We start from the raw sequence: 14,151 nt of genomic DNA, 5'->3' as shown, positions 1-14,151 counted from the left end.
CTCCTCAACCAATAGAAATAGTTTCCCTCTGTCTACGCAATTCTTCCCCTTAATATTTTGAAAACTTCAATCAAATTACAGCATAATTTTCAAACCTCCCATGAGTATAATTGCAATTTGTGCAATCTCTCCTTATAAATTAACCTTTGGAATCCTGGTATATCTACGCTAGACAGTCTCCAAGGTTAATTTATTCTTCCTGGGATGTGGTGCTCAGAATTCTAATCTCTTCAATCCTAATCCCTTAGCTATAAAGGTCAGCATTCCATTAACCATGTTAATTATTTAATATATCTGGTCAGGAGATTTTAACGATGTGTGCCTGGGCCTCAAAGCTTTGCACCATTAAATCCTGTACTGTACTTTTTAGAGCCAAGGTGAATGACCTCACATTGGCTTATTTTGAAATCCATTTGCCACAGTTTGTCTGCTCACTTAACATTAGAACGATATTACCAGTTATGATTTTATAAGAGCCAGGACTGACACCAGACAGGTGTCAGTACATATCAGCATAGAAGGAACAAGGAATGAGTCATGACTTGTACATGCAGTGTAACATAATTCTCTAATGTACCTATAGAACTGCTATTCAAATACTTTGATTTATGTTTAAATAAAATCATGACTGCTGACAACATGGAGTCGGCTTCAAACTTTTGACCACACAATCTAAAGAGACTCCAAATGTACTGCAACCCGCAAAAGCATGACAAATGTTATGGAAGGGTCACTGTGGGAGATCAATTAGTCTAATTATGAATGAACAGCAAGCAGCATAGCAGTAAATACTATTTATTTCAGAATTGTAGCTGAATTGTGTGGAAAAAGGCACCATGAAACTATACAAATACAATATCAAATCCGTCTAAATGGATTTAAGTTCTCAAATGTACAACATTCTTCTCGGTTCAGTAAGTATTCATGAAATTACAGCAAGAGGACAATATTTAAAGTTCAAACAGTGAAATAAACTATTTGCCTGTGAAATTTTTTTTTGCCTGTATGCAACATAGGTATGACATTACGTGGGGGAGTGGGGAAGGGGTGTCAGTTATACACTTCTAAATCAAAAGCCCCATGCCAATGGCAGTGGCATTGTGGCCATCTTTTGAAATATAACTTTTTGGTCACATTTAAGACCAGAATTGTGTCTTTAACATGAAAGAAAAGAGATTGCTTCATTAGATCAACTGCATCTTCTACAATGACATTTGTACATTAAATACCAGTCACAGAAAGTGCCCCACCCAATTGCCTCATTACCAAACCAATTTGATCTGAATTTAAATCTAAAACAATACTGACTCAATCCTATTCCCTTTTATCATTTCACTACAGAACATTACAAACCTAGTTTACTGCATTAAGTCTCATTACAATAAACTGAGCAGAATATTAAATTATATTCACCAAAGAGGATCATAATCAACATGTGATTGCAAAGGATACACTTAATTTTAATGGCATCACAATGACCTTTTTACATAATTCTGTTCTACTCCATAGTAAAACTCAGCAAAACATGTTCATTAAATCTTGTCTTTTTCAGCGATGCGCTTCACTGGTCCATCAATTTGTGCCTTCTGCGCATAATTTCTAAAAACTCAGACGATCGCTCAGTGGCTTCCTAAAATCAAAAAAAAAGTTTCAAGGTAATGACACTTCACTAATGGCTGTTCCCTTCATCAAAAGATTCTACTCCAGAGTCACCACCAGCAGCACTCAGCTTTTCCTGCCTCCGTTTCATGATTTCTTCCAATTCTGAGGTCCCACGTTTATCCTGAAATTAAATGATATACAAGTTTTAAAATTGAGCATATGCTATGGAGTACATTTGTGTGTGCGCGTGCCTGCGCGCACGCGCATGGGGGGGGGCAGAGGCAAGGAGTTAGAGGGAGAGAAGAGAGGAATAGAGAACCTCAAGGCAGCTCTCAAATGGACTGAATTTAGTAACTCATTGTATTTGTTTAAATGCCCTCTTATGCATGCATTAATTTTTTTCCACATTTATAAACTGAACGTTCATTTGTATTTTCTTACACCAGCCCGCTAACTTACTGTCAAATCGTATTTAAAACGCTTCAAGAGTTCCCAATTTAACTCTGTGCAAACTGAACAACCTGGCTTTCCAGACAGGCTTACTGGACTATCATGTTTTTTTCTAATATACCATTAATCAATGTCAGTTCAATGATGATTGCACAATTGGCAATTTCACCAAGTCTGACTAATTTAACTTAGTATTTTGAACTTGGGTGCATTAAACATTGTACATAGCAATGCAAGACTGTTACTCTTGAAATTGGAGAGCTGCTTCAAAGAGCGGACACATGTATGATGGACTCTAAGATTCCCCAATTCTTTAAAATTGATACAAGTTTATACACATCTAAAGAGCTAAGTTTCTATAACCATCCAGTTCCAATGAGTTCATTAATTAAAGTGATCAGAGTGCCATCTATTGGTGAAATATTTAATTACCATATTTTATGCAGCACTTATTTCAATAGAGTTGTGAGGTACAATTAGCAAATTAAAAAACCACACGGCTTCCTTTAATTCAGACACCGATGTAGGCATCACTTGCACAGCCCAAAATTTATTATTGATCACTGTACAACAGAGATCTTGCTATGCAATTACAGAGGACAACTGAGAGTCACATAGTTCAGAGTCTGCGATCACATCAGCCAGACCAAGGACAATGGATTTCCTCCTTGAAAAGACACTGTGAACCAGATGAGTTTGAAAATTATAATCTGGTCACCTCATGGTTACCATTATTGGTATAAACTTTTAATTCCATATTTATTTAATGAGCAGAAATTTGAACTCAACATTAGTTCAGTACAATGACCACAATACCCCTATCCATCCTCTTCCCTCAATTAAGGTGGAGCACAAGTTTGGTTGCAAATTATGATTAGTACACCCGAAGAGGTGGGTCCATCAAAAGGCCAGATTTTTTTTTTAAAACCTGTTTCCACACAGCCTGCCACCTCTGCCTACAGAGGAAGCTGATTTGAGTGTGTGATGTGGTTCCTATCTGTTTCCCAGGTATTCTCTGGGGGCTGGGTCACACAACCATTCTTGATTAGATTTTGGAAGATATTTTGGTCAACCACAATGCTGTGCACTGTAAACTTCGTGGCTTCATAAAATATTAGACAGATTGGAACTTAGAAAGAATTTCACAGACTAATTCAAGGTCTATATTACAACTAAATGCAAAACGTAGTAGAAAAAAAGGCGGCTATGTGACAGCATCTTATAACCAAGTTAAAGATCAAAATACCTTTAAAGTATTTGGGATTGATGGACCTGAATACAACAGACAGATTGGTAAGAGTTTTTAAGAAGTTTAAATTGAGAGAGAAACCTCTTGTCAAACTTGTATACAAACAATGCCAGCTACTTGGGTATCTCCACTGTTAATATAATTTTCCTTTTATTAAACTGGGAATATCCACCCAAGGTAGCAGTGCAGATGATGGCTGCACTACATCTATTTCCAAATGAAGATTATGCAAGAGAGGTCAAAAGACCTCTTACTTGAGAAATTTATTTGTTTTGAAAAGTATAAATAAAAGCTTGCCCCAATTTCCCTTTGGCACTATAAAATTTAGGACTGTTTTTATAAAGTATTAGAAAAAGTAATATATTTAGGTGAGTTGCTGTTTCTGAGCAAGACTAATAAAAATGCAAATGGCGAAAAGAGGAGAAAGAGGCAACTTTTTGTTCCCATTGCAAGCGTCTGTGGGTGGCATGGTGGCACACTGGGTGGTACTGCTGCCTCTCAGCATCAGGGATCTGGGTTTGATTCCCAGCTTGGGTCACTGTCTATGTGGTGTGTGCACGTTCTTCCTGTGTCTGCGTGGGTTTCCTCCCACAGTCTGCAAGACGTGCTGGTTAGGTGCATTGACCTGCACAGGCACTGGAGCGTGGCAACTAGGGGAATTTCACAGCAACTTCATTGCAATGCTAATGCAAATGCAAGCCTTCCTTGTGACGAATAAATAAACTTTTTTAGGCTAACATTACTGCCCTCATTCTTTTCACAGAAAAGGTAACATTTAAGGATATTATTTTGGGGTGAGGGGATCGCAAACAGGAGTGGGGGGAAAGGGGGGAGCACAAACATGTAAAGACATCGCTGTGGCAGTCACTGCCCTTTGAGTACTGACTTGTTTTCCAGCCAAATCCATTGTTTAAAATGTTACAAATCCACAAGTTATTTGCCAGGTTTCCCTCACCATTCATTAAGGTGGTAGATTTGGAAAAATATGTACTACCACAAATCATTTCATAATTAGAATTAATTTTAAAATAATTTCATATTGTGATACAAACGCACAATGATAGTACTCAAAGGGTTTTCAGATTCCTTTTTGTTGACCGAGCAAGGCTGCATTTCAAAACAAACATTAACAATGACAGTCAGCAAAAATCCTATCGTATTTAAAGCCGGAGGCAAACTTTAAATGTAGTCAATGTAACTCAGAATTAGGAATTAATCACAATTTGCAACAGGGACCAGATAACTAATAGAAGTTTGTCAGATCAATCCAGCCTATTTAGACCTGAAAAAGGACTCCAGAGAACTGCCAATTTAAGCAAGATAATTAAGTATAATCTTACTGTTACTTAAACTTGAATAGTAAGAGATAGTCAGGACCCACGGAATCAGTAGAGCACCTGCAAGTAGGAAGACAGCAAGAAACCACAAAACAAGCCAACAAAAGCCCAGCCAAAGAAAACGAAGAAAGCTTTTAAGCAGATCACTGCAGCCACAATTAACAGCAGTAATTCATAAAAAAGTCAAACGTATAAACACATTGAATTTCTGCATCCAAGTCATTTATGTAAATTAGATACAATAGTGGGTCAATACCACGTTCTGAGGCTCCTCACTCAGTACTTTTAACACTTAAATCTCTTCCACAGCTACCCTCTTACCAGTGTGCTGCCAACAGTTCTACATTATTGTTACAATAAACTTGAGCTGCCAAGCTTCACACCTCACCATCCCCAGATCTTTCTTCCCACAGATAACCTCTCTCATATATTCTGACAATTTGTCGCATTTATCCCGTGGGTCTACCTGCTCCTCTCTCTCTGGGGGATTTCCATTTAGCATTTCTCCTCTATTTTATTTTTAATAGATCTGTTCATTGCCCTCACCTTCCAACATAGAACAGGAAAGAAGTTTATGATTAGGTCAAGTTTTATATAAACTGAAGATTTTTTTTCCCTTTAAAAATTGACTTGCCAGTAATCTTAAAGCAACCAATTATTCGCTTACTGAATGATTTAACATTAAAGAAAAACATTGCTGTTTTTGTTGAGTTTTAATTCCAAAATGTCATGAAAGGAATCTGGTGTATTAGCTAGACTCATCGCATAAGGCTCAAAAGTATAAACCAGGGATTTAATTCCTGACCTTGGCTATGGAGTTCTATGGTGGGACAGAGATTGGTGTACTGGAATTCAGTGCTTGCATGTGTTCATTTTGAGATTGCTGGAAGATCACAGGGTGGCACGATGGCACAGTGGTTAGCACTGCTGCCTCACATCTCCAAAGACCCGGGTTCCATTCCTGACTTGGGTCACTCTGCAAACTCCACACAGACATTCTCCGTGTTTGCATGGGTTTCCTCCGGGTGCTCTGGTTTCTTTGCACAGTCCAAAGATGTGCAGGTTCGGTGGATTGGCCATGCGAAATTAACCCTTAGTGTCCCAGGATGTCAAAGGCTAGAGGGATTAGCGGGGATAGGGCCTGGGTGGGATTGTTGTTGGGTGCAGACTCAATGGGCTGAATGGATTCCTTCTGCACAGTAAGGTTTCTATGTCACAAACTGGGAAATAAAACACTTGGACCTATTCTGCCTGCCACATGATGTTCACGCCACATATAGTTCAAGTGGTAACAGATGATGCAAAAATGTGCCTCAAATCTGGTCAATCCTGGTAAACAGAACCCATTCCATCTTTCAACTAAGCAAGAATAGGCAGACCCAATCATCAATGCTTGTTGCTTTACCCTCAAAGTCACCTTTTAGCACTTGGTCATATATTTAGCTCCATTTACTATGGTTCTTCTGTTTATTTGTTTTTCTCCTTACTTACATTCATTTACTTTTTCCCAAAATCAGCCCAAACGCTAACAGTGACTAGTGAAGAGTACACGCAATTGGACCCCTGTTTCAATTACATTGCACTGCGGAAGTGAAGGAGGAAAATAGGGAATGATTATCCTAGCTAGACAGCATGGCAAGAGAAAGAAGTGCGAGTGGAATGGAGAAATGCAGTTGGAAAGGTAGACCGAGGCAAGAGAGATTTTTAACCAGTGTTTTGCAAGATTAGTTTCTGTTACTTTTGATTGTTGCCTGAAAATTTCAAATCAGTGCCTTGATTGATTTACATCCGCCCATCCACATAAGGACCAAACACACGAGTTAGGTGTAAATGACTGACATTCAGCAGCATTGAAAACAAAATGGAACTAGGAATTACTAAGACTTGCTAAGGGTTTGTGAGAAGAGAAAATAAAGGGCTAAGAGGAATCCTCTGTTCTGAAGAGAAGCTTACCCACCCAATTATTACACGACAATTCATTCTTTAAAATTTTAATTAATTCATGGGTGTCGCTGGCTGGCCAACATTTATTGCCCATGCCAGATAGTTAAGAGTCAACCACATTGCTGTGACTGTGGAGTCACATGTAGGCCAGACCAGGTAAGGACAGCAGATTTCCTTCCCTGAAGAACATTCGTGAACAAGGGTTTTTCCGACAATTGACAATGGTTTCAGTCATCTGTACATTCTTAATTCCAGATTTCTTTTATTGAATTCAAATTCCACTATTTGCCGTGGCGGCATTTGAACCCAGGTCCCCAGAGCATAAGCTGAGTTTCTGGATTAATATTCTAGCAATACTACTATGGCCATGACCTCCCCTATTACATTATAAGCTATGTTGTTTAAAAAAAAAGTCATTCTTCTTTAAATGTGCTTTTCACATTGAAGTGGTATAAGGACATCATGCAACATTCTATCATTTAACACTATAAAAGTGAAGTATTCTTTCAGCGAACTGGACATGAGCACCTTTTGATACCTGTAGAACAGTGCCAAAACCAGGAGGCTTCAAATATCAACCATATCAATGTCATAAGAATTTAAAGAATGTTACAATGGGGAAGCAACTCGGGTACGGCAATCAGAACAAGGTTTAGATTAGTAACGGGCAAGAACAAGGATTAATCTAGGATTTAAAAAAAACTGGAGAAGGGCTAATTATTTAAAAGGAATAAATACAGTCCTGGTTAACACGTAGGAGCATAGTCGTGTTAGGAGTTTAATGACGCATTAAAGTATACCTCTAGTGTAGCCTTCTGGACTGTAACCTGGCTGTAAACCCGAACACCATCTTCAGGACAAACAGTCTTCAGCTCATCCTTGTTCAGAGAGAAGAGTTGCGCTCCTGAGAGCACTCCCAAACTGTTCACTGTACTGTTGACACAAAAACAACAAGTTAAATAGGAATAATATGTTATGCCCCAAGAGAACACTTCAGTGTAATGCGAGAAGCTGCACGATCAGAGTTTTTGGGGGAATCTTCCGCCAGGAGGACTTTCTGGTCCTGCTGACGGGGAACCCCTGCTGTGGTTTTCCTGGCAGCGGAAGTGGAATCAATGGGAAATTCATTGACAGCAGCAGGCTCCAGTCAGGGCATACCACTAAACCTGTAGGTTTAGTATCACGTCTTTCCTTTTGTATTCTATGCCTCTATTTATAAGTCATGATGTGGAGATACTGGCGTTGGACTGGAGTAAACACAGTAAGAAGTCTCACAACACCAGGTTGAAGTCCAACAGGTTTATTTGGTAGCAAACGCCACTAGCTTTCGGGGTTTGCTCCTTCGTCAGGTGAGTGGGAGTTCTGATCACAAACAGAGCATATAAAGGCACACACAGTTTACAGAATACCGATTAGAATGTGAGTCTTTACAGCTAATCAAGTCTTAAAGGTGCAGACAATGTGAGTGGAGATAGCATTAAGCATAGGTTAAAGACACGTGTGTTGTCTCTGGAGATAATACACATCTCTTTAATACTTGATTAGCTGTAAAGACGCGCACTCTAATCAGTATTCTGTAACCTGTGTGTGCCTTTATATGCTCTGTGATCAGAACTCCCACTCACCTAACAAAGGTGCAAACCCCAAAAGCTAGTGGTGTTTACTACCAAATAAACGTGTTGGACTTTAACCTGGTGTTGTGAGACTTCTTACTCTATTTGTAAGTCCATGATCCCATGTGCTTTGTTAACCTGTCCTGCCATCTTTGTGTAAACACTCCCAAGTCTCACTCTCCTTTTACCCACTATAAAATTGTAACATTTAATATGTATTGTTTCTCCTCAATCTTAGCAAAATGCATAACCTCACACTTTGCCATCCATACCCATTCCACAGCCTTTTGTTGTCCGACGGAACTATATAACTATTTTCCTTGTTATTTGCTACACTTTGTGTCATTGTCAAATTTTGAGATTGTGCCCTGTACCCAAGTTATGTATATCAAAAAAGCAGCAGTCCTCTTAGTGAAAACGGTAGTTGCCAGAATAGTGATCCAAACCAGTGGTTAGCACTGCTGCCTCGCAGCGACAGGGACCGAGGTTCAATTCCTGGCTTGGGTAACTGTCTGTGTGGAATCTGCACGTTCTCACCGTGCCTGCGTGGGTTTCCTCCCATAGTCCAGAAGATATGCTGATTAGGTGCACTGTCCATGATAAAATTCTCCCTCGTGTACCCGAACAGGTGCCGGAGCGTGGCAACTAGGGATTTTCAGAGTAACTTCATTGCAGTGTTAACATAAGCCTACTTGTGACTAATAAATAAACAAATGAAAATAGAGTGGTGATATTAGAAAAGCTGAGAATAACTCAAGTGGATAAGTCACCACTTATCCTGGTTTGGATGGAATGAATCCTAGGTTGAGGGAAGTAAAAGTAGAAATTGTCAAAGTGCTAACCGCACCTTTGCAATGTCTTAACATACAGGGATGGTGTCAGAGGACAGGAGGATTGCAAATGTTACTCCCTTGCTCAAAACAAGGGATAAACCTAGCAATCCCAGCCAGTTTAATGTAAACCATGCTCAAACCCAAAAAGCAACTGTTTTCTGTCCCTTAGATACTTTTGCTGCTACTGTTCCTTTTGCCCCTTTGCTTCAATTTTATTAACTAGTTCGATATGTAGCACTTGAGCCAGACTCTGTCAAAACTTAGAAAGCCAGAAGGAGAAAGATAGAACACAGAAAGCAAGTCTTCCTTAACTTAGTTTTTATTAATAGAAGTACACATCACGTACCATGGACTTCCAACAACACAAGCCTCTTTCAGTCTCCTACTATATATGGGGAGCCCAGATGTGTCCCCAAGTAATAACCTTCACCTGAATACAATAAGACCCAATTGATATACAGTTAACAAAGTTCTCTTCCTTGGTGAACGTCAATGCTAAGTATTAATTTAGCACCTCAGTCATGGAGTTAGGTTGACAGCTAGTGCACAAATCAGACACCTACAGCATGGGGTTCAATCCCCACTCTGGCAGTGGTAGACTTGGGGCCAATCTCTGCGTCCTACCCATATTTAAAAAAAATTCACAGCACTTTATGGTCGAGTGAACAGTCACCAGAAATCTACCTTCAGGCAGAGAACGCGAGCAGATGACAACCTCAGCTATATCTTTAGCCTTCAGATTTCCATTTTGGTCCTGAATTAACCCCACCATTTCTCTGACAACTATTTTACTGTTAATAAGCCTATGTCCTTGATTTCCCTTCTCTTATAGGCATTGCAATACATGCATAAGAACATATGCATTAGAAGCAGGAGTACGCTATTTGGCTCCTCAAGCCTGCTCCAATATTCAATCAATCATGGTTGATCTGATTACAGTCTCAGCTTCCCCTCATAATTTATGACTCCCTTGTTAGTTAAGACTCAATCTACCTTGGCCTTAAACAGTCAATGACTCTGCCTCTACCACTCTCTGGGGGAGAGAATTCTAAAGGTTCACAACCGAGAGAAAAAATTTCTCACCTCCACTTTAAATAGAAAACTCTTTACTTTTAAGCGGTGCCCCTTAGTTCTAGTCTCTTCCACAGGGGGAAACATCTGATCAGCTTCCACCCTGTCAAGTTCCCTCAGGATCTTATATGTTTCAGTAAGATCACTTCTTATTCTTCTAAACTATTATGGAAACAGAATCAACCTTTCCAATCTTTTCCCATGAGATTACAGGGATGCAGTCATAGTAAACTGTCTCTGAATTGTTTCTTTATATTCTTTCTTAAATAAAGGAGACCAAATCCTTCAATGATAAAGATGTGGTCTCACCAATGTCCTGTACAGCTGTAGCAAAACCTACTCATAAATTCCTCTCCCCGGCGATAAACTACAACATTCCATTTGCCTTCCTAATTATTTGCCAGTTCTATTTATCAATCATTTGATGGTTGTAACAGAACACCCAGATCCCTCTGTACCACTGAGCTTTGCAATCTCTCTCTCTCTCCATTTAAATCATACATGGCATTTCTACTCTAAATGGACAAGTTTACATTTTAGCACATTTATACCCACTCACTCAGCCCATTTTTTAAAAAACTGTTCATGGGATGTGGGCGCCACTGGCTCAGCCAACATTTATTGTCGATCCTTAACTGCTCCAGCAAAGGTGATGGTATGCTATCTTCTTAACCTGTAGTCCACATGGTGCTGTTAGGAAGAGTGTTCCGGGATTCTGACCCAGCGACAGTGAAGGTTCCTTTGCAGACTCCTCATGTCCTCTTCACACCTTACTTTTCTACCTAGCTTTGGATTATCGGCACATTTAGCAACCACATATTTGGTCCCTTCTTCCAAGTAATTGATAAAAATTGCAAATAGCTGAGGCCCCAGCATCAATCCCTGTGGCAATCGAGCACAACTGTTGGAATACCTTACTAAGTAGGACTGTACAACCAATTGAATTTGTCTCAACAGGAAGTCTTCCATTCAATTTTAAATCTGGATCAACATACTATACTATACACTTACTATACCTACAAATGAACTAGTTCACTAGTTTTGTTTCATGAAGCTGGACATTCTCCGTCTCTGGGTTTCTTCTGGGTGCTCCAGTTTCCTCCCACATTCCAAAGATGTGCAGGTTAGGTTGATTGGCCATTTTAAATTGACCTCTATTGTCAGGGGGATTAGCAGGGTAAATATGTGGCATTACAACGATAGGGCCTGGGTGGGATTGTCGTCGGTGCAGGCTTGATGCAGTGAATGGCCTCCTCCTGCACTGTAAAGATTCTATGATTGATTCTATCTTTGTACTTCATTCATATTTGATTCTGATGTATACTTACACAGCATTAAATCCCTTAGACCGTAACCATTCTGCGACTTCTTCTGGGGATGAATCGTAGGAAATGCCAACTGTAGAACTGTTGCTTCGTAACACTTGGAATTTCTTCTGTGCACCACCACGTCCAATTGTAAGTCTATGCGCAAGCTCATCCTGAACTTCTTCCATGTGAGATTTTCGTCCTATAATTAGAATTTCACAGAAGAGACACGACATAAGGTTCGAGAGCATTCTAAAAGCAACGCAGCTATGAAAACGTTTCAAAACACCAGCCTTAAGAAGGGCAAGACAATGACACATCTTTGATTTCAATGATAATTAAAATAGTTGTTTTGAAGTTCATCTGATTTCAGCCAAACTGTCTCTCACAATGAAATTTCAGTGACTTGTAGGGTACAGGTATATGGAATGAGGAGATTTTCAGCATTCGCCTGAAGATCCGCTTGCAAGCGTAACTCAGTTATGGTGCTATTCATTAGCAAAAAAATTTAAAAAATCACTGCTTCTTTCAGTACCCAAAGCAGGTGCAATTTTTAAATGTTGTCAGAAAGCAGTAGAGGAGTAGTCTGGTCATGGGGTACATTTTTATGTTCCGCACAAGCTGCCAACCACATTAACTCATCTAATCTCATCACAGCCCCCCCCCCCCCCCCCCCCCAATTCCACATTCTAACCACACGCTGAGTACACAAGTTTACCCTCAATTCTCTGTTGGATTTACTGATCCTCAGTCTGGGCCCTCTTCTCAACATTTACCCAGGGAGGGATGATAGCATAGTGGTAATGGCACTGGATTAGTAACCTAGAGTCCCTGGTTAATGCTCTGGGGAAATTGGATCAAATCCCACTACAGCAGCTGTTGGAAGTTAAATTCAACTAATGAAGTCTGGAATTAAAAGTGAATCTCAGTAATAGTGACCATGAAACTATTATTGGTTATCATAAAAAATCTTCTGGTTCAATGCTGTCTTTAGGGAAGGAAATCTGACATTCTTATCTTTGGGAATGTGACTCCAAATCCATAGCAATGTAGCTGACTCCTAACTGCCCCCTAAAATGGCCCAATAGACTACTCAGTTCAAGGACAATTAGGGATGGGTAACAAATGCTGGCCTTGCCAGTATCACCCACATCCCATGAAAAAATAAACAAACCCCTTTCAAACATGACCAAAAACTGGAGTTGATATTTCCTTATAAAAATTGCCAGAATACATCCATCTAACATAAACTACAGTAAGGTGATCATAAATACAAAGAAATTACTAAGAAAAATGTGAATGGAAAATGTGCTCTGAATTTTTACCTCTAACTGCACAAAAAAAACCAAAATGTCCTTACTTTTCCATTTCAAAATACCAAAGATCTGATTAATGGATTTCAGCTTGAATAGGCTTATACCTTCTGCTATCTTGGGTCACTCATTTTAGAAGATGCAGGATACACCAAAGAAATCTGGACGAGATTTAACAAGGGTGATAGTATTGTGGATGCACTTGAAAAGGAATGGTGTGGCGAATGTGTGATTGGTGACAATGCAGGTCCATCAAGAATAAGCAAATTTGAAATGACAGGGCTCAGATGGATATCACATGTCTCATGGTCAGTCAAGTGGATGAGTCAGTGCTCAAGAAAGCTGGTGTCGAGAAGAATGATGCCAAGAAAGTTCACATATTTTGGACAAACAATGTGAAGAGGAAAGGAGTAAGAGGGGTAATTGCAAGGCAAGTCACCTGGAAAGTGTGCACAAGACCCAAGATGGCATAGATGGATAACATCAGAACGTGGGCTGGCCTCTCAATGGGACATGAAAAAGGGTAGTGGAAAACAGAAATCAGTGAAAAAAGATCGTTCAAAGCACAACCAACTCTCAGAAGATGGGAATATGAAAAATGAGACAGACAATAATTTAGGGCACGAGTTGAACCCCAACATGGCAGCTGAGAACTTTAACTTCAATCAATAGACAAAGAGCTAGCTTCAGCCATGAGAATAAAACTGGATTTTGTAAAAGCTCATTCCATTCACTAATGTCCTCAAGGATTGAAGATCTGCCGTTCTTACTTGGTCTGGTCTCTACACGACTCCCAGACCCATAGGAATGCGATTGACTATTAACTGTCCTCTGAAATGGCCTCGCAAACCACTCAGTCATGGGTAATTAGGGAAGGACAATAAGTGCTGGCCTTGCTAGCAACACACACATCCATGAATAAATGACAAACAATATAAGTCTGATTTAACAATAATTGCATTGAGCCTTGACTCTACATACTTAAAATACCAGCCACTTTCTTTTAATCTTAAATTGTAAAGATCAAAACTCAGAAACATTTTGTCTTGAGCATGCCAACCAAAAACAGCCAAAGTCTCCTGAACAAAATAATCTAATTAAAGTGTAACATGGGAAGAAACTTTAAATGGCTATGAACAAAATTGTCAGTATTTTAACTTGGTGTAATTATTGAGATTGATCTTGAAGTGATATTTGATGTTTAAATGAAAGAAAATTATTTTTAAATGCAATATTTAATAAAATGGCTTTGTCTGAAACAAGCTCGAGGGCTTGTGACCACCTGATTAAAAAAGCAATACCTCAATGGACAAACAGATAGTATTAGATTTTCTGATCAATGGTACAATGGTTAACAACCATTGCATTTTCATTAAATTTCACATTCAGAACTTCTTAATGACAAAAATTGTTTGACAAAACTAACGAAGAT

General features: G+C 39.3%; 1 protein-coding gene across 7 annotated transcripts in view; it reads right to left on the bottom strand.

The window, feature by feature from the left end:
- Positions 1–779: 779 nt before the first annotated feature.
- The window catches only part of eps8a (EGFR pathway substrate 8a, signaling adaptor), a 169,828-nt gene continuing 156,456 nt past the window's right edge, over positions 780–14,151 (bottom strand). For all 7 annotated transcript variants that reach the window (XM_080207246.1, XM_080207245.1, XM_080207249.1 and 4 more), the window contains 3 exons: positions 11,428–11,608; positions 7,383–7,515; positions 780–1,783 (listed from right to left, as the gene is read on the bottom strand). In XM_080207246.1, coding sequence (XP_080063372.1) covers positions 1,670–1,783; positions 7,383–7,515; positions 11,428–11,608 — 428 coding nt within the window. In that variant the 3' untranslated portion in view covers positions 780–1,669. The remainder of the gene's footprint in view (positions 1,784–7,382; positions 7,516–11,427; positions 11,609–14,151) is intronic.

The sequence above is a fragment of the Carcharhinus amblyrhynchos genome, chromosome 19 (genome assembly GCF_965287045.1).
Source record: "Carcharhinus amblyrhynchos chromosome 19, sCarAmb.v2.hapA, whole genome shotgun sequence".
NCBI classification, from domain to species: Eukaryota; Metazoa; Chordata; class Chondrichthyes; order Carcharhiniformes; family Carcharhinidae; genus Carcharhinus; species Carcharhinus amblyrhynchos.
The sequence above is the reverse complement of the archived record's forward strand: the minus strand, read 5'-3'. Positions and strand labels throughout refer to the sequence as shown.